The sequence below is a fragment of the Pongo pygmaeus genome, chromosome 6, assembly GCF_028885625.2.
Source record: "Pongo pygmaeus isolate AG05252 chromosome 6, NHGRI_mPonPyg2-v2.0_pri, whole genome shotgun sequence".
Lineage (NCBI taxonomy): Eukaryota > Metazoa > Chordata > Mammalia > Primates > Hominidae > Pongo > Pongo pygmaeus.
The window spans coordinates 54,706,935-54,727,352 of record NC_072379.2 but is presented as its reverse complement, the minus strand read 5'-3'; the positions used below and the strand labels follow the sequence as shown (position 1 = coordinate 54,727,352).

The window sequence follows — 20,418 nt, the reverse complement described above, 5'->3', positions numbered from 1 at the left end:
CACCCTCTTCCTATATAGATACCCCAGTGGACACAATGGCTTCTTTATTTCAAGTACGCTCTACTGAAAACTGCTCCTCAAGTGGCATGATAAAAATGATTTCCTCCTGAGTGATTTCTACCTAGGTGATATGTAGAAAAGGAAGTGTATTTATAACATAAATTCTAGTGATGTAGACGGTTTGGTGGGATAGTTCAGCTAAAACAAATAAAACCCTTTTTATTCCCATGTAGCAGGGATACAAATTGTTCTGTCAGTACATTTTAATGGTGAGGGTGTGAACACTCTCCATTTGACTATTAAAATATAAACACTAATTTGGATTTCATTACTGAACAATCACCTGATACTAAATAACTCCTAATTCCACGAACTTGTCCATATCCAAATATACACATAATTTACATGCTTTGTATTTAATTGAACTGTGTAGACTCGACTAATAAAAGCTTATTTTTAAAACAGAGGTAATTGAATTCCCTTTGGAAAGCAGATATACTTACGAATTGAAAAAAAAACAGTGCTGATAATAATGTTGAGGAATAAATTTCTACTTATGAGTCCAACTTGAGTGATAACACAATACTGTATGACTCTATAGCTATAGCTTAAAATTATTCATACACTTCCTCTTTATTGAAGAGGTCAACATTTTCAAAAGAGGGCAAAAGTCTCTATTTACACAAAGGATTTTTAAAAACTCACTCATTTTTTTTTTCCAGGACAGCTCAGAAAAATAAGTATCATTCCTGCAGTAGGGGTTAAGATAACTCCAACTGACAAAGTCATGTAGTTGGTATGCAGAAGGAAGATAATGAATATTTGTTAAATAAATGAAAAGACTAATTTGGTTAGAAACACTCAAGTTCCTTTGGCCACTCAGACATTCATGACAGACAAACTAAAGAGTGCAGTTAGGCAAGTAGCTATTCACCAAACCCCTATTCTTCTCCTCCTCCATTTCCTGTCTACACAGCTAGACTCCACTGCCTAGAATCACTGCCAGTTAGTGCTCAATAACAGAACAAGAGAAGGGATGCATTTCTACCACAGTTCAGCCCTACAATATCTCTTATGCCTACTTCTCCATGTTTTCCCCAGTTTGCTGGTTTGATGTAGACAAGCACTTTGGAAGCAAGGTAGATGGCAGAATATGGTCTAAAATCATTGCTTATCATAGAACCACCTGCCAATCAAGAAATATGAGTCCTATACTGTACATGAGTGAGTTCAAAACTTCCATTTATGTGTGTTGTTATACATTTGGGGGTAGCTATATGTAAGCAGCAAACCAGTCAAAAGAAACAAGGGCTCCATCTGTATTGGAAGTTCACAGAGAAGATGGCACCTGCCAATGCAAGAGCTTCCAAAGACATTTAAGTAATATCTCAAGTGAGTCTTTTCAGGAGAAATGAAGAAAAAGGAAACGTTTGGGAAAGCAACAGAAGGATCAAGTTGAACAAAGCACAGCAATGTATATCCTTCTTTCCCGGGGAGGGAGGCACAAATATAACATATGAGAAAGGCATTGTGATGTTGGATTTAAGATAGCATAGTAAAGTTTTAGCTCTTTCAGAAATTATCACCTCAAAAATAAGGAGAGTAAGAAACAGAAATGCAATCACACATCCTAGGAAAAATCTATAATCTAAAATCAAAACTATATGAGAAAGTGCTGCCAAATGCTGTAAATATCAGAGAGGAATAAGGCAAGATGCCAAGAGGCTAGGTAGAGAATAGACATTGAATTGCAAGAGGCCCTATAAAAGTAAGGAAGAAGTAAAGGCACACACACACACACACACACACACACACACACACACACACACACACACACACACACACACACACACGCACATACACACCGCTTCATAGGACCCTAATAATAAACCAAGGACAATTCTAGATAGCTTAGAATACTACTGCTCTGATTGCCCTGTGGTACAAATCTGCAAATAGTTGGTCTGAAAAGCATACATTTCACTCAAAGATTGTAAATAATAATAATAAAGTGAAGAAGAAAAGACAGGAGGAGGAGAAGGGGCAGAAAGAAGAGTAGAAGGAGGAGGACAAAGAGATGATGGAGAAGATGGAGGGGAAGAAGAAAAAGGTGAAGAAGAAGAGGAAGGAAGAGATAAAAGAAAAAGAGCAAAGGGAGGAGAAGGAAGTATTATACCATCAGCAGCAGAAGCAAGAATAAAGAACTTCAAACAAACAACAGATGGGGAACACTCATCAGATAAATGGTGCCACTACTAACAGAAAGAAGCTCCTGAAATCATTAAGAACAAGGGCTCAGGAGAATGAGACCTAGCAGAGCACAGGAAAGACACTGAAAAGGGAAGAAAACTAGAACTATCACATTAATGCAGATTGTGCTGGAAGCAGCTCAAAGGAGAACTGAATTGAGAGAACTGAATTGATAAAAATAAAAAGGCCAGTGAAGGCACTATAAACAAAAAGAGAAACAATAAAACAATCTGATAATTTCATAGAGAACAAAGGAAAAAACTCACCAACACGTGTAATAAATAAAAATGGAAAAAATACCATAGACACGGATTAAATTAAAAGAATTGTAAGAGATGTTTGCAAAATATAAAATTGTACAGCAATATGAAGAAAATGAACCTCACAGTTTTTACAACATGATATATTTACCAACGAGGTGAACTTATACTTCTTTAAAGTCAATATTTCATCAAAAAGTACCCTGAGGCAGTGGCTTGGATTTTGTAAATTATGGTTATAAAACTGAAGATGTAACTTACTCTCTTAGTAAACCATGGAATATGTGGTCCATCAGCACTGAGACTATGCCCTTATTTTAAAATGTAACCCAACTTTCCAAATGTAATTTTTAAAAACACTCTATAGTGCCATTGAGATTTCCCATTTGAATTGTCCAGTTTAAAATCTATAGTTAAGAGCTGAGGCAGCATTTCTCTTACATGTGTTACTTACTATAGCTTATGGCATCTAGGTTAAAATATTAAGTCAATAAAAATAATTTACTGAATTATAATTACTAAAAAATAGTTCCAGTCCAATGAGTTAACAGTCCCTTCCCAACAGGCAAGAAATTCAATATGGTTATTTTCATATTGCCTCTAGCACATTTTTATTCGAGTATATGTATGTGCAAACAAGTTTTCCTTTACGAGGAAAAAATGTTCATATGTTTAAGTAATTCATTTTTACTTTCTCATAATTAGAAAAAGAATCACTTTAATACCTCAAACTATATGAGTTAGCTATTATCTATCCTTTAGTCATGGACAAAATACTCCTAGCTGTAGAGGGTATGTTATGGTTTGGCTGTGTTCTCCCACCCCAAATCTCACGTTAAATTGTAGCTCCTATAATTCCCATGTGTTGTGGAAGGGAGCCCGTGGGAGATAATTGAATAATGGGGGGAGTTTCCTCCATACTGTTTTCATGATAGTGAATAAGTCTCATGAGATCTGATGGTTTTACAAGGGGAAACCCCTTTCACTTGGTTCTCATTCTCTCTCTTCGCTGGCTGCCGTGTAAGACATCCTTTGTTTTTCCTTTGTCTTCCACCACAGTTGTGAGGCTTCCCCAGCCATGTGGAACTGTGAGTCAATTAAACTTCTTTCCTTTATAAATTACCCAGTCTTGGGTATTCTTTATCAGCAGCATGAAAATGAACTAATACAGTAAATTGGTACTGGTAGAGTGTAGCTCTGCTGTAAATATACCTGATATGTGGAAGCGACTTTGGAAGTGCGTAACAGGCAGAGGTTGGAACAGTTTGGAGAGCTCAGAAGAAGATAAGAAAATGTGGGAAAATTTGGAACTTCCTAGAGACTTGTTGAATGTCTTTGAACAAAATGTTGATAATATTGACAATGACATCCAGGCTGAGGTGGTCTCAGTGGAGATGAGGAACTAGTTGGGAACTGGAGTAAAGATGATGCTTGCTGTGTTTTAGCAAAGAGACTGGCAGCATTTTACCCCTGTCCTAGAGATCTGTGGAACTCTGAACTTGAGTGAAATGACTTAGGGTATCTGGTGGAAACAATTTCTAAGCAGGAAAACATTCAAGAGGTGACTTGGGTGCTGTTAAAAGCATTCTGTTTTAAAAGGGAAACGGCACATAAAAGTTCAGAAAATTTGCAGCATGATGATGCAAGAGAAAAGAAAAACCCATTTTCTGAGGAGAAATTCAAGCCTGCTGTACAAATTTGCAGAAGTAACAAGGAGCCAAGACAATGGGGAAAATGTCTCTAGGGCATGTCAGAGACCTTCCTGGAAGCCCTCACATCACAGACCAAGAGGCCTAGGAGGAAAAGATGGTTTTGTGGGCTGGGCCCAGGGTCCCCCTGCTGTGTGCAGCCTAGGGACTTGGTGCCCTGCATCCCAGACGCTCTAGTCATGGCTAAAAGGGGCTACGTACAGCTCAGGCCATGGCTTCAGAAGGTGCAAGCCGCAAGCCTTGGAGATTTCTGCATGGTGTTGAGCCTGCAGGTGCACAGAAGTCAAGAATTGAGGTTTGGGAACCTCCACCTAGATTTCAGAGGATGTATGAAACCACCTGGATGTCCAGGCAGAAATTTGCTGCAGGGGCAGGGCCCTCGTGGATAACCTCTGCTATGGTACTATGGAAGCAAAATGTGGAGTTGAAACCCCCATACAGAGTCCCTACTAGGGCACTGCCTAGTGGAGCTGTGAGAAAAGGGCCACTGTCCTCCAGATCCCAGAATGGTAGATCCACTGACAACTTGCACCATGTGCCCGGAAAAGCAGCAGACGCTCACTGTCAGCCCATGAAAGCAGTCAGGAGAGAGGCTGTACCCGGAAAACCCACAGGGAAAGAGCTGTCCAAGACCATGAGAACCCATCTCTTGCATCAGCATGACCTGGATGTGAGACATAGAGTCAAAAGGAGATCATTTTGGAGCTTTAAGATTTGACTGCCATGCTGGATTTTGGACTTGCATAGGCCCTGTAACCCCTTTGTTTGCCCAATTTCTCCCATTTGAAATGGCTGTATTTACCCAATGCCTGTACCCCCATTGTATCTAGGATGTAACTAATTTGCTTTTGATTTTACAGACTCATAGGTGGAAGGAACTTGCCTTGTCTCAGATGAGACTTCGAACTGTGGACTTTTGAGTTAATGGGGAAATGAGTTAAGACTTTGGGGGACTGTTGGGAAGGCATGATTGGTTTTGAAATCTGAGAATATGAGATTTGGGAGGGGTCAGAGTGGAATGACATGGTTTGGCTGTGTCCCCACCCAAATCTCATCTTAAATTATAGCTCCCATAATTCCCACATGTTGTGGGATGAATCTGGTGAGAGATAACTGAATCCTGGTTACGGTTTCCCCCATACTGTTCTCGTGGTAGCGAATAGGTCTCATGAGATCTGATGGTTTTATAATAGAAAAATCCCTTTCACTTGGTTCTCATTCTCTCTCTTTGCTGGCCATCATACAAGACATCCCTTTACTCTTCTGCCATGATTGTGAGGCCTCCCCAGCCATGTGGAGCTGTGAGTCAATTAAACCTCTTCCCTTTATAAATTACCCGGTCTTGAGTATGTCTTTATTTGCAGCATGAGAACAGACTAGTAGTACAGGGTGATATTGCAAAAGTATTATCAAAGAAAGCATATGACACGGGGAGTGGAGATTTGGAGAACATCCTCCTACTACTATTAGAAAAACAGCCTTTGGAAAAATAGCTCAAAAGAAGCTCTTGGTGAAGGATGATTTTGCAGAGTCACCTGTATAGTTCTAGTTTCCCCCACACTATGGAGTCCCTTTTGAGAACTACTCTGGGAGGCTGAGCAATGACTCTGCAAAGAGAATTAACCATAAACTAAATTTTGTACCTGTTGACATACACATATAATAGCTGCGGGGTGCTGCGGCATGTGTGTGTGCATGTGTGCATGTGCACCATAGACAGAGTGAAGGAAATTCTTTGCATTTCCTAACAAAAGGGTCTTAAGAAAACATCTGGTCCAACCTTATCCTAAATCCTTCCCTCTCCCCACTCCCCCAACATAAATCACAGATAAGACCATAGGGAATTAGAGAAGCAATTTGATTAGACTCAGGCCATAAATCAGTTGAAATAAACTCCAATAAAGGGTCTTCTGGCATTTGTTTAATGTGCTGTTAACTCTAGCCCCACTTCATTACTAGATAGTTTCAGAAGGAAAACACACACAAAGGCAAACACACACACAGGTGCCTTCTACAATTTCTCCATTCAGACTTGAAACGTAAGAGTAAGAATTACCACAATCTAAATTTATTCAGAAATCTAAATAAATAGCAAAAGAGCCCATCTCTTGTCAGTTTGCGGGATGAAGTTGTGACTCATGTTATTAAGTAGTGTTTTATGGAATCTGAAGTCTCTGAATCCATGCTGTTGAACTTCTTTTCTTGAATTAGCAAGAATTAACTGAATTAGCTGTATTAACTTGAATTTATTACAATTTAGGTCCCCAAATCTATGTATCATGCCTTCAATCTCAGGCCCGCATGTCTGAATGCAGATGTTTGAATGGCAGCACCTCTAGAGATAAGGTTAGCGCATGTGCCTGAGCTGCAAAGACTTTGGTCTTGGTGCTATGCATTTATTTCCCTTTCTATTTCTCTAGTTCTATGCATTTTTAAAATTTGTTTTTAAACAATTTATAATAATTAAAGATCCTGCCTATTCTTTTTTTCTTTTTCTGAGACGGAGTCTTGCTCTGTCACCAGGCTGGAGTACAGTGGTGCGATCTCGGCTCACTGCAACCTCCGTCTCCCAGGTTCAAGCAATTCTCCTGCCTCAGCCTCTCAAGTAGCTGGGATTACAGGCACCCGCCACCACGCCCGGCTAATTTTTGTATTTTTAGTAGAGATGGGGTTTCACCATCTTGGCCAGGATGGTCTCAATCTCCTGACCTCATGATCCACCCGCGTCGGCCTCCCAAAGTGCTGCAATTACAGGCATGAGCCACTGCACCAGACCGATCCTGCCTATTCTTATAGACAACACAACTCTGGAATTTAGGATGTAGTGAAGTTTAAATATAATTGGAATAGTAGTTTCTAGTGATTTCGTGACCCCAAATTGCCACATCTGGTTTGGAATTTTGCATCATGGACTTGTCCACTAGAAAGAAACAACCCAACCAATTATAATAGAGACATGAGTTCAAGATTAACATCTTAATCCTATAGGGTGATGCCAAAGTAACTGTCATTTTGTCGAGCCACTAGAAAAAAAAAAAGTAAAAGAACCCCACAAATGACATTTTGACAAAAGACCGCTACAAGGAAATACTTTTTTCCCCCAAACAGAAATGCATAGGATAAAAATACCATAATGTCCTAAAAAGCAGTATTTAGGTGAGATTCAAATATCACATGACCAAGAGGCAAAATAATCTGTGGAGCCCCCCTCCCCTCTCCAAAATTACTGTAATCTCAATAGTCCTTATCCTAGCATTGCTGAGATATAAAACTCATAAAATATCCAATGATGAAAGCCCTGATGGAGAGAGAGCAACAAGGTACCTGTCTGAAGAACTCCTCCAGGAGTGACATTGTCCAGCGATGATGGAGGTCCCATGCTTTTGCTGGATGGCTAATATCTGCTGTATGCAGCATAAGGGATAAGGCTTTTGGCTTTTCAATGCTGTAAACCAAAAGCACCCAAACACATGATAACCACACTCTTCAGAACCTCAGTAAGAGTTTTTAAAAAATCATTAAGTTTTTAATCTCTTTTGTTCTTCCATCTCAAACCCCACTTCAGCTAAATTGAGGAAAAGACATCATTTCATCCTACAACTGGGATACTCATTAACTTGGTCTCCATAATTACGGAATTGGACTCTCTGGACTCAAATCCATTTCTGGAATGACTGCATCCTTCAAAAAGACAGCAAGAATCCAAGAGTCACTGACTTTTATTGGTTGCTTCTGCATTGGGGATCTCTGATAATTTAGTTTCCCACAGGGAATTATTTTAAATTCTCACTGGGGACAACTGATGCTGCCCCTATTATTTCTTTCAACCCTGATGAGAACATACCTCATTGTGATAGGTACAACTTTTATGCTTTCTCCTTCAAACATCATCATTGCATAAGAACACTCTATAAAGTTGTGTTAAAGGAGATGCTCTTTAAAGGGATAGCCACATAGACAAGGACCCATTCAAACACCTATACAAACAAAAGCACAAGCCACAAGCACACTTACGCTTCTGGCTGCTGCAGAGCAGTCTTCATTGCTTTGATTTGTTGGAAGTGACAAGACATATCTGTGGCCATCACCATTTCAATTACCAAGGTTCGAAACTCCCTTTTAGAGACAACCATGGAGAAAAAAGGATGGAAGTCAAAAATGGAAAGTAAAAATCAGTTTTGTTTTTTTTTTGCCACTGCTAATGAAAATCAGTTAACGATTTCTGACATTTCTAATCTAATTTGGGTCTTTAAGGTGAGCTTTTCAAATAAGGAATAAATGAAAGCTAAGTATTAAGAAAATAATGTATTAGGAATATGATACATGGAATACACATATCATTTGGAAAATTAACTCACAGGAAAAAATTCAATGAAACTGAAAATTGTATTAAAATGCTCTTTTCTCCAAGTGAATTCAGAGTTTTAAGAAAGAATTAACTTGAAAATAATCCTAGGAGGTAAATTAATAATCCGTATTTCACATTGGATACAGGTATTCCATCTTTTTAAAAATAGCTTGATTTTTAATAAGAGTTTTAGGTTGACAGAAAAATTGAGCTTATAGTATAGCTAGTTCTCATGTTACCTCTCTTCCTGCACAGTTTCCTTATTTTTAAAGTCTTGTGTTAATGTGGTGCATTTGTTACAACTAGTGAACCAATATTGATACATTATGTTAACTACAGTCCATAGTTTACATTAAGGTTCACTGGGCATGCTGTACAGTTCTACCAGTTTTGACAAATGCATAATGCCATGTAACCACCATCACAATATCCATACAGAATAGATTCAGCACCCTAAAATCCCCTGTGCTCCTTCAATTCACCTCTCTCTTTTTTCCCTCAACCCCTGCCAATCACTGATCTTCTTACTGCCTCTAACGACTTTATTGAGGTATAATTTACGTAGAATAAACTGCTTACAATTTACATAAATTGCAGAATGTAATGAGTTTAACAGTTGAGTAAGTTTTTGAAAATACCACTGTAATCATGATACTATATACTTCCATCACCCTCAAACCTAGTCCCAGGCAAAGTTTGATCTGGCTTATGTCTATCTAAAATAGTTTGAATTTTCTAGTTTTATATGTACATAAAGTACACACATATATATTTAGTATATAATATATATTTCAAATATTTAATATATATTATATATTTCAATATTTATATATTATATACACATATATTTCATACATATACACACATTTATTATATACATACATGTAGACATACATAGATACACATGTATGTATTATATATTAAATATGTGTGTATATATGTATATATAGATGATGTATATATGTATAATACATATATGTATGTATATGTATGTGTAGATATATATACACATATATACACACATTATTTTAAAATATTCACACTTTTAAAATATACATACATATTATTTTAAAATGTAATAGATAATACATATTATTATATACACATACATACGCATTATATATTAACACAGATACTAGATATATACACACGTGTTTCTATGTATATACATAGACACACACACACACATATATAATACAAAATGTATTCTTTCTTTACTCAGCAAAATGATTTATAATTCGTCTATATAGTGCTTCATCAATAGTTCATTTTCTCTTATTGCTGAGTGGTATTCTATCACATGAGCATACCACAGTTTGTTATCCATTTACCAGCTAACGGACATTCAAGTTATTAGATTCTAGTTTGGGACTATTGTGAATAAAGCTACTATGGGTATTCATACATAAATCTTTGTGTAGATACATATGTTTTCATTTATCTGGGGCGAATACCTAGAAGCAGAATGAGTGGTTTATAAGACAGCTGAGTGTTTATAAGAAACCGCCAGCCGAGCATGGTGGCTCATGCCTGTAATCCCAACACTTTGGGAGGCTGAGGCAGGTGGATCACCTGAGGTCAGGAGTTCGAGACTAGCCTGACCAATACGGTGAAACCCCGTCTCTACTAAAAATACAAAAATTAGCTGGGTGTTGTGGCATGCGCCTGTAGTCCCAGCTACTCAGGAGGCTGAGACAGGAGAATTTCTTGAACCTAGGAGGAGGAAGTTGCAATGAGGTGATATCACGCCACTGCACTCTAGCCTGGGTGACAGACCGAGACTCCATCTCAATTAAAAAACAAAAAAAAAGAAAAAAGAAACTGCCAAATATTTGTGAAAGTGGTTGTATCACTTTACATTTGACCAGTAGTGTATAGCATTTTCAGTTTTTCTTTGCCTCCTCTAATCAGTCTTTAATTTCAGCCATTCTTCTGATGGATATGTAATGGTATCTCATCGTGGTTTTAATTTATATTTCTTTGTTGACTAATTATGTCAGGCACATTTTCATGTACTTATATTCCATTTGTATACATTTTTTAGGGAAATGTCTGTTTCAAACCTTTCTCATTTTAAAATTGAATTGTTTACTTATTATTGAGTTATAAAAGTACCTTACACATTTTGGATTCAAAACCTATGTAAAACGTAAGTGTTGTGAATAATTTCTCCAATTTTTTGGCCTGCTTTTTTTTAACGGTGTCTTCCAAATAGCAAAAGGTTTTAATTTTTATAAAGTTCAATTTATCATTAAAAAAATGCTTCATGCTTTTTCTCTCCTATCTGAGAAACCTCCACCTACTTCCAAGGACTTCAGTATTTTCCTCTGGAAGTCTTGCCATTTTAGCTTTTACGTTTAGGTTTATAACAAATTTTGAGCTATTTTTTGAGTATGGCATGTGATAAGGGTCAAAGTTATCTTTTCCCATTGTTCCAAAACCATTTGTTGAAAATATTTTCTTTTCCCCATTGAATTAATTTGGCATCTCTGTCATAAATCAATTGATGAGTCAATTTCAAAACTCTCAATTCTGTCCCATAGTTATGTATGTCCATCTTTCACCAGTGAAATGCTGCCTTGAATACTGTAACTTAAGCATGCTTGGAATCAAGAAATATGAGTCCTCTAACCTTGTTCTTCATTTGAAAAGTATTATTTGGCATTTGTATATAAAGTTTATAATAATCGTTGCAATTTCCAACATAATTCTGCTGGAATTTTGATTGGAATTGTATTGAAACAATAAATAAATTCTGGAAGATTTGACATCTTTATAATACCAAGTGTTCCACTACATGATGACAGTATATCTCTCAATGTATTTAGGTCCTCTATAATCAGCAATACTATGTAATCTTTAGTGAACATGAGTTGCATTTGTTTTTGAAAGCTACTACTATTTTATATGTTATGTGCTATTGTAAAAAATTATTTTATTTTCCAATGGTTTGCTGCTAGTGTCTCTCTCCCTCTCTCTGTCTCTCTCTCTCTCTGTCTCTCTCTCTCTCTATATATATATATGTATATGTGCATATATGCATATGTGTATATATAATTTTTTTACATTAACCTTGTATTCTGTGACCTTGCAAAATTCATTATCAGTTCCAGTAGTTCCTTTACAGATCCTTACGATTTTCTACTTAGACAATCATGTCATTTTCTATTAACATCTTAACAATGTTGATGAATGTAAGATCAAGCATCTGTGTCTTGCTCCCAGTCTTAAGGAAAAAGCATTCAATATTTCACCATTAAGCTTGATGTTAGTTATAGGTTTTTCACATATGCCTTTTATCCAGTTGAGGAAGCTCCCTTCTGTTTCTGGCTTGCTGAGAGTTTTTGTGATGAATGTGTTGAATTTTGTCAAATGCTTGTTATATATCTATTAAGATGACTGTATGATTTTCTGTTTGTTCTTAAATATGGGGAATTCTTTTAATTAATTTTTGAATGCTGAATTAACCTTGCATTCCTTGGATAAGCCCAATATGTGAGTCAGGATTCTCCAGAGAAACCAATAAGATATATACATATAAAGAAAGAGATTTATTACAAGGAAGTGGCTCACATAATTATGAAGGCTGACAAGTCCCAAGATCTGCAGAGTAAATCAGCAAGCTGGAGATCCAGGACACCCAATATTGTATTTCCAACTTGAAGGCTGACAGCTCAAGACCCAGGAAGAGCCATTGTTTTAGTTCAAAGACAGGCAAAAAGAATTCTCTCTTATTTGGGAGGGGGTCAGCCTTTTTGTTCTAATTAGGCCTTCAACTGGTTGAATGAGGTCAACTCATGTTAGGAAGGGCAATCTGCTTTACTCAGTCTACCCTCTTATATGTTAATCTCATCCAAAGACACCCTCACAGAAACAACAGAATAATGCTTGACCAAATATCAGCACACACTGAGGCCCAGGCAAGTTGATACATAAAATTAACTATCACACATGATATATTATCTTTTTAGTATACTGTTATATTTAATTAGTTAATATTTTACTGAGAATTGTTATAGCTATGTTCATAAAATACATTAGTCTTTAACATTCCTTTTTATGAATTTTTTGCCAGAGTGTGGTATCAAAATTATGTCTTATAAAACAAATTTCATAGTATTTCTTCCTTCTCTAAATAAATTTTCATAAGATTGGTATTATCTGTTCTTTACATATTGATAGAATTCACCAGTTAAACTACCCAAGGCTGGATATTTCTTTGTGGGAATATTTTTGATGACAAAGTCAATTTTTTTAACAGACATAGGATTGTTCAGACTTTCTGTTTCATCTTGTATGAATTTTGGTGAGTTGTATTTTGAAAGGAGTTTATCCACTTCATCAAAGTTGTCAAATTTATTGAGATAAAGTTGTTTGTAACATTTTCTTATGTATTTCATATGTATAGGATCTAATATTGGTACTTTGTGTTCTCTCCTTTTTATTGACCAGTCTGGGTAGAAGGTTGTCAATCATGTTGCTCTTTTCGAATAACAGCTTGAGCTTTCTTAATTTTTTCTGTTTATTTTTTCTATTTTATTGATTTTTCCTCTTATCATTAGTAATTTCTTCTATCTACTTTGAATTTACATTACTGTTTTGTTCTAGCTTCCTGAAGTCATTGTGTTTGGAACTTTTTTCTTTCCTACTATGAACATTTATAGCTGTAAATTTCCTCTAGGCACTGTTTTAATAGTATTGCACACATTTTTAATATATTGCATTTTCATTCTTGATAAATTTGAAATGTTTCCTAGTTTCCTCTGATTACTTTTTGATCCACAAATGATTTAGAAGAATGTTGTTTAATTTTCAAATATACAGGATTTTCCTAGATATCTTATTGATCTCTAATTTAAATCCATTAAGGTCAAAGAACATACTCTTTAAGCTTATGATATTTTAAAATTATTAAAACTTATTTTAAAATGTCTCAGCATGTGTACTTGAAAAGAATATGTATATTGCAGTTGTTGCATGGTGTTCTATAAATATTAATTAAGGCAAAGTGGTTGATGTTGTTCAAATCCTCTTAGGTCCTTACTGATATTTTTGTCCAGTTTTTCTATCAATTGCTGAGGCAAGAATGTTAAAACCTCCTATGACTGTGAAAATATATATTTCTCCTTTTTCTCCTATCAATTTTTACATTTTATATTTTGGAAGTCTACAGTTACCTAATACTTATTTATGATTGTTGTATCTTTCTGATGACACTATTATTATCAAAAAATCTCCTTTCTCTTTCACAATATCCTTTTTCTTGCAGTTCATTTTAGCTGATATTAATAACACCACTGCATTCTACTTATTCTTACTGTTTGGTACATCTTACACTTTTACTTTGAACCTTTTTGTGTATTTATATTTAAAGTGTATCTCTTGTACACTTGCAGTTGGAGCTTGCCTTTTTATCAATTCTAATGACCTTTTCCTTTTAAGTAGAATGTTTAGTCCTTTAACATTTAACGTAATTATTAATATAGTTGCATTTGGGTCTAGCACATTATTATTTGTTTTATAATTATCACCTTTACTTTTTTCCCTTTGCATTAACTTTTCTGCTTGAGATATTTTTTGTATTATTTATTTTTTAAATAAATTTTAATTTATCCACTGCTAAATGGTCAATTTAAATTTATCTTTTGATAAATAGGTAAACCTTAACAATCTTTAGCTATTATGGTTAATCTTTTTGGTGGTTGCTTGGGGATTACAACATACATCTTTAATTTTCTGTCTACTGTATAACTTTATGTAACATGTAAAAATCCTGCAACAGTATAGGTACATTTACTAACATTAACTGGTCTTTATGTTATCATTGTCACATGTATTACACCTCTCTACATATAAACCCCATGAGATGGTGGTGTAATTTTTGTTTCAAATGGTCAAATGCACAATTTAAATAAGTGAAGAAAAATGGTCTTTTACATTTACCCAGATATTTATCAGTTTATTCTTTTCTAAAAGTCTGATTTCACTATCACATCATTTTCCTTCCAATAAATATTTAGATTTATTAATCTAAAAATTAAAATATAAAATAACAAAATAATATTTTTGAAACTACCTTAAAGAAAGCTCTAATTTCTTTAGCATCTCTTATAATGCAGCTCCATTAGTGACACATTCCTGTTGTTTTCTATTATCTGAAAATAATTTTATTTCATCTTCATTCTTGAAGTTCATGTTCACAGGATGAAGCATCCTGTGTTGGCTTTTTGTTTTCTTTTTAGTACTTTAAATAAATTATTCCATTGTTTTCTGGCCTCCATAGTTTCTGATGAATAGTCTACCATAATTCAATTTGTTCTCCTAAGTGTAATTTGCCATTTTTCTTTATTTTATCTTTGCCTCTCAGGAGTTTGACTATAATAATCTGCCTCAGTGTTCTTTTCATCAAATTTATCCTGTTTTAGGTTTGCTGAGTTTCTTGAATCTGTATATTTATATGTTTGGCAATATTTGGAGACTGTTCAGTCATTACTTCTTCAAATTCTTTTTCTTTCCCATTCTCTCTCTTTTCTCTCCTTCTGAGACTCAAATTGCCCTTATGTTTGCTCATATAAAATTATCCCACATGTCCCTAACATTCTACTCATTTAAAACAGCTTTTTCCTCTTACTTTTTCAAATCAAAGAATTTCCAACTTTGAAACTTGAAAAATGAATTTTTAAAAGTCACTGTTTCCTTCTTCTGTCTTCTCTATCATGCACTAAGCCTATGTAGCAAATTCTAAATGTAGACATTTTATTTTTCAGTTCTAAAACTTGTTTTTAATTTATATTTTCATTTTACTCATAAACCTTATAACAAAATAATATTTTTGAAACTACCTTAAAGAAAGCTCTAAAGAAATTTCTTTAGCATCCCTTATAGCACAGCTCCATTAGTGACACACTCCTGTTGTTTTCTATTATCTGAAAATAATTTTATACACAAGAACATTTTTCATTATCTCACTGAGCATAGAAATAATAATTGTTTTAAAAGTCCAAAGTCCTCATCTGATAATTCTAACAATGGTTTATCCTAGAGTGTGTATCTATTGATTGTCTTTTCCCTTACTAAGAAATCACATTTTCCTGATCTTTATATGTCACTTAGATTGTATCCTGAATATTATGGATATAAGTTGTAGGGAATCTGGGTTCTGTTATATTGCTCTGAAGATTGTTGATGTTTTGTTTTAGCAGACAATTAACTTGTTTATACTCAAAATACAAACTCTGTAGAGGTTCAGTAAGCAATACATCAGATATCACTGGACACAAGGAGGGAAACCTCACACACTGGGGCTTGTCAGGGGGTCAGTGGCTAGGCAAGGCATAGCATTGGGAGAAATACCTAATGTAGATGATGGGTTGATGGTGCAGCAAACCACCATGGCACATGTATAAACCTGCACTTTCTGCACACGTATCCCAGAACTTAAAATATAATAAAAAAATTTTTTTAAAAAGGTTTGAAAAAAATAATAAAAGGTGGCCAGGCACAGTGGCTCATGCCTATAATCCCAGCACTTTGGGAGGCCAAGGCCAGTGGATCATTTGAGGTTAGGAGTTCGAGACCAGACTGACCAACATGGTGACACACTGTCTCTATTAAAAATACAAAAAAATTAGCCAGGCCTGGTGGTGCATGCCTGTAGTCCCAGCTACTCGTGAGACTGAGGCAGGAGAATCGCTTGAATCTGGGAAGCAAAGGTTGCAGTGAGCCGAGATCATGCCACCGCACTCCAGTCTAGGTGACAGAGTGAGACTCTGTCTCAAAATAATAATAATAATAAAAGGTTTGAATATGGCAGAGAAGAGCTTCACACATATTCAGATATATCATGGTTTTGAAGGATTTGTGTGAGGGCTTATTTAGATATTTAGATCGTATATAATCCTGGCTTCCTGACAATCTAGTAAAGTGTTCTAAAGCTTGCATAATTGTCTCTTAACATATTTTCCAAACATACGTATGCTACTTCTGTTATACATACTTTTCTTTTTTTTTTCTTTTTTTTCTTTGAGATGGAGTCTCGCTCTGTCACCCAGGCTGGAGTGCTGTGGCACAATCTCGGCTCACTGCAAGCTCTGCCTCCCAGGTTCACCCCATTCTCCTGCCTCAGCCTCCCGAGTAGCTGGGACTACAGGTGCCCGCCACCACGCCTGGCTGATTTTTTGTATTTTTAGTAGAGATGGGGTTTCACCATGTTAGCCAGGATAGTCTCGATCTCCTGACCTCGTGATCTGCCCACCTCAGCCTCCCAAAGTGCTGGGATTACAGGCGTGAGCCACGGTGCCTGGCCTATACATACTTTTCTTATAGATTTTCTACTTCTGCTTAGCTACAATTTTGTCAAAAACTTAGCTATGTAATTTGTATTTCCACTCTACTATAATCATAAGTCTTATTCATTCTTTCAATCTACAACTAGGGTAGCGAGGCTGGCACAGGCAGGATCTAAACCCATAATCACCTGGAATAAACCAGACATTTTGGTTCACACTAGAATGCATTGCTATATATCGATGCAAGCATACTTAGTGTTCATCTTTAGCTCTTATTCTTATAAGTGGGTATTTGTGAAGAACCATTGTGAATAATTTGAATGTTGCCTCTGATAAAAAAAAGTTATAAAATTAGTGATTTAGCAAAACACAGGTGAATTTAGTATAAAAAATGGCTAAAACAGTCACTTGAAAATATAGGTTAGTGAAATCTGTTTATGTGCTACCCTTGTATATTTGTGTTTCTTATTCTGCACTAGCTTTATTATCTTGAAGACAGAGTGAAACATAAATATTATCTCAAAGAGAGAATAAAATCATGGACTAGCTTATGTATTGGAACACCCTGATATGATGGAAACTTCTTTATAGTTATAGCCCAGAGCACCATGTTTTGTTTCTATGCTAACCCAATCAAGCTACCATTGATTTTCTTCACAGAATTAGAAAAAACTACTTTAAATTTCATATGGAACCAAAAAACAGCCCATATAGCCATGACAATTCTAAGGAAAAAGAACAAGCCTGGAGGCATCATGCTGCCTGATTTCAAACCATACTACAAGGCTACTGTAACCAAAACAGCATGGTATTGGTACCAAAACAGATATATAGACCAATGGAATAGAACAGAGGCCTCAGAAATAATAGCACACATATACAACCATCTGATCTTTGACAAGCCTGACAAAAACAAGCTATGGGGAAAGGATTCCCTATATAATAAATGGTGTTGGGAAAACTGGCTAGCCATATGAAAAAACTGAAACTGGACCCCTTTCTTACACCTTATACGAAAATTAACTCAAGATGGATTAAAGACTTAAAGTAAGACCGAAAACCATAAAAACCCTAGAAGAAAACCTAGGCAATAGCATTCAGGATATAGGCATGGGCAAAGACTTCTTGACTAAAACACCAAAAGCAATGGCAACAAAAGCCAAAATTGACAAATGGGATGTAATTAAACTAAAGAGCTTCTGCACAGCAAAAGAAACTATCATCAGAGTGAATGGGCAACCTACATAGTGGGGGAAAATTTTTGCAATCAAACCTTTTATTACAACTTTTACCAATAGTAAAATTGGATAGAGGGTTCCTTTTTTCCTGAAGTGGTGCAATGATTAATTGAATTGCTCTGCATTTTTCAGATGCTGGCTCAGTCTAGCATATTCCAATAAAATTTAAGTCAAATATTCCCATATATTTTAATAAACTAAAGCTACATGGAAACTCTTAGCCACTCTTAATAAAAATCAGCCTCTCAGATTTATTGTTCAGTACGGTTTATTTCTCTAAATCCTTGAAAGATGGTGAGCACACAAATACCCAATAAATAGCTGATTATTTAATTAAAATATAAGGACTATTTGAGTCACAATGGATTCAGAGTATTGTAAGGATTTAGATGATCTCTGCCTGCAGGGTTTGAAGTACCTTAACCTATATTTATAGCTACAGTGATTTATTGGCTTGCTATATATGACACAAAGTGTGCTAAGCATTTTAAAATGATTATGTCGTTTATCATAATCTATCCCAACCGCAGAATAAATGTTACTGTTTTCAAGAAATTAAAATTTTAAAGATTTAAAGATATTGAGTCACTTCCCGAATGCCATACAGCTAGTAAGTGACTGAGTCCATATTCAAAACACAGGTATGTGCCTAAATCTAAACATACAATGTATGTCATTCATGCAACAGAATTAAGTGTACATAATTTGTTTAAGTGTCAAATAATTTCCTTAGAAAATGTCAAAAGATTGATAAGAAGTCCAAATCAAATATAGGGTGAAAAACACACGTTATTAAATAAAAGGAAAAATTCAGATTTAAGGAATTCAGATAAAAGTAACACAAGTTTCCTAAGGTTAAAAAAAAAAGTAAATATATCCAAAGTGTCCTCAGTTGAACACTGTTAGAAGTGATTTTTCAAACTTTCTTCTTTGAGAATTTTTAGGACAATATTGAATTATTTGACTCAAACTGGTTTCACTTCCCAATTCATCAATAAAAAGCAATGTAAAGATGGCAAAATAAAGTAGTTGGAACTTAATCATAACATTCCATAGCCTTTATTTATAAATATTTGAATATCTGTATAAAGAAAAAAGAGAAATAAGACATACATACATACACAAAGAGAGGGTGAGAGTGAGAGAAAGAAAGAGAGAGAAAGCAACATGAATCAACATTTTAAGCAAGGTGTTCTTTTCTCAAAAACAGCATACTTCATCCAACTTCATAGTTCCTTCCCTGGCCTACAAATCTCTCTCTTTTCTCATCCTTACCTCCAGTCATCCTTTGAGAGGTTAATCAAAATATTCATTTCCTCGTCATCTTGCAGAAGGCGATAAGCTGCACTTAAATGGTGATTCTCCAGTACAGATCTGTCATTATACAGAATAGCTGGATCAGACCTGAACAGAAAGCCAAGCAAAATTCAGAATGTTGAACAGTTGTGATTTACTTGGGTAATTCTAACAGGCTAGAACGCACCACCACTTTTTTTCCATGTTTAGAAATTATCTTTGTCCCCATGCCAGTTATGTGAACCAAAAGCTCAACTAACACTACAAATCATCAATAGATGAATGTACGGTATTTTATATCAGTACATGTGTGGGCAGGAAATATGTGACATCCAGCCTGAGAACTCTCTCAAAACTGTTTTACAACCAGATCTCAATTACCTATATTAGTGGCAAAGGTGTTTTTTTAAAAATATGGGTCATGTCAAACTTCTTTATATTTTCTGGAATGACATTTATTTTTATTTTTATTTTATTCAATGAATGCACTGGTTTATTTTTAGTTGTAATTTTCAGAACACATATCATCTGGTGGGTACTATCTGTAAGCTGCCTCTGATAGTGGCTTGATCTTAAAATTTTTCCATGCAAAAGCCACATGTGGAAAATTGAGAATAAAGAATATAGAGATTATAATGTCAGTTTTTAGTCCCTGTCTCAAAGACCATACTATAGCTGAATGTCACTAAACACAGGACTGTATACTATTTTAAGATCTTAAATTTAATGAAAGCTTAGATTATTTGTTTCTCACCAAGGAAGCTGTGTTTCAGAGACTTAAAAAAACTTGTTAGAGCCCTTTGGTGGCCAAGTGGCAGGGCTGGGATGAAGGCAAGATCTTCTGACAGTTGGGCCAGTGCTTCCCCAAGATAACTTCCACCTGCCATTGGCCAAACTTTGGGCTGTATCTATCATACCTTGAAATTGTTAGGCTTAAAATTTTATTCATCAAAGGATTAAGAGCCTGGTCACAGACTTTGTTTTCTGAACAGGGATCACACAGGCTGAGATGCTTTGGATAAAGTTCTG

General features: G+C 35.5%; 1 protein-coding gene across 16 annotated transcripts in view; it reads right to left on the bottom strand.

The window, feature by feature from the left end:
- Window positions 1–20,418, bottom strand: part of PDE1C (phosphodiesterase 1C) — a 573,061-nt gene that overhangs the window by 78,825 nt on the left and 473,818 nt on the right. For all 16 annotated transcript variants that reach the window (XM_054494175.2, XM_054494171.2, XM_054494172.1 and 13 more), the window contains 3 exons: window positions 19,369–19,497; window positions 8,234–8,335; window positions 7,544–7,664 (listed from right to left, as the gene is read on the bottom strand). In XM_054494175.2, coding sequence (XP_054350150.1) covers window positions 7,544–7,664; window positions 8,234–8,335; window positions 19,369–19,497 — 352 coding nt within the window. The remainder of the gene's footprint in view (window positions 1–7,543; window positions 7,665–8,233; window positions 8,336–19,368; window positions 19,498–20,418) is intronic.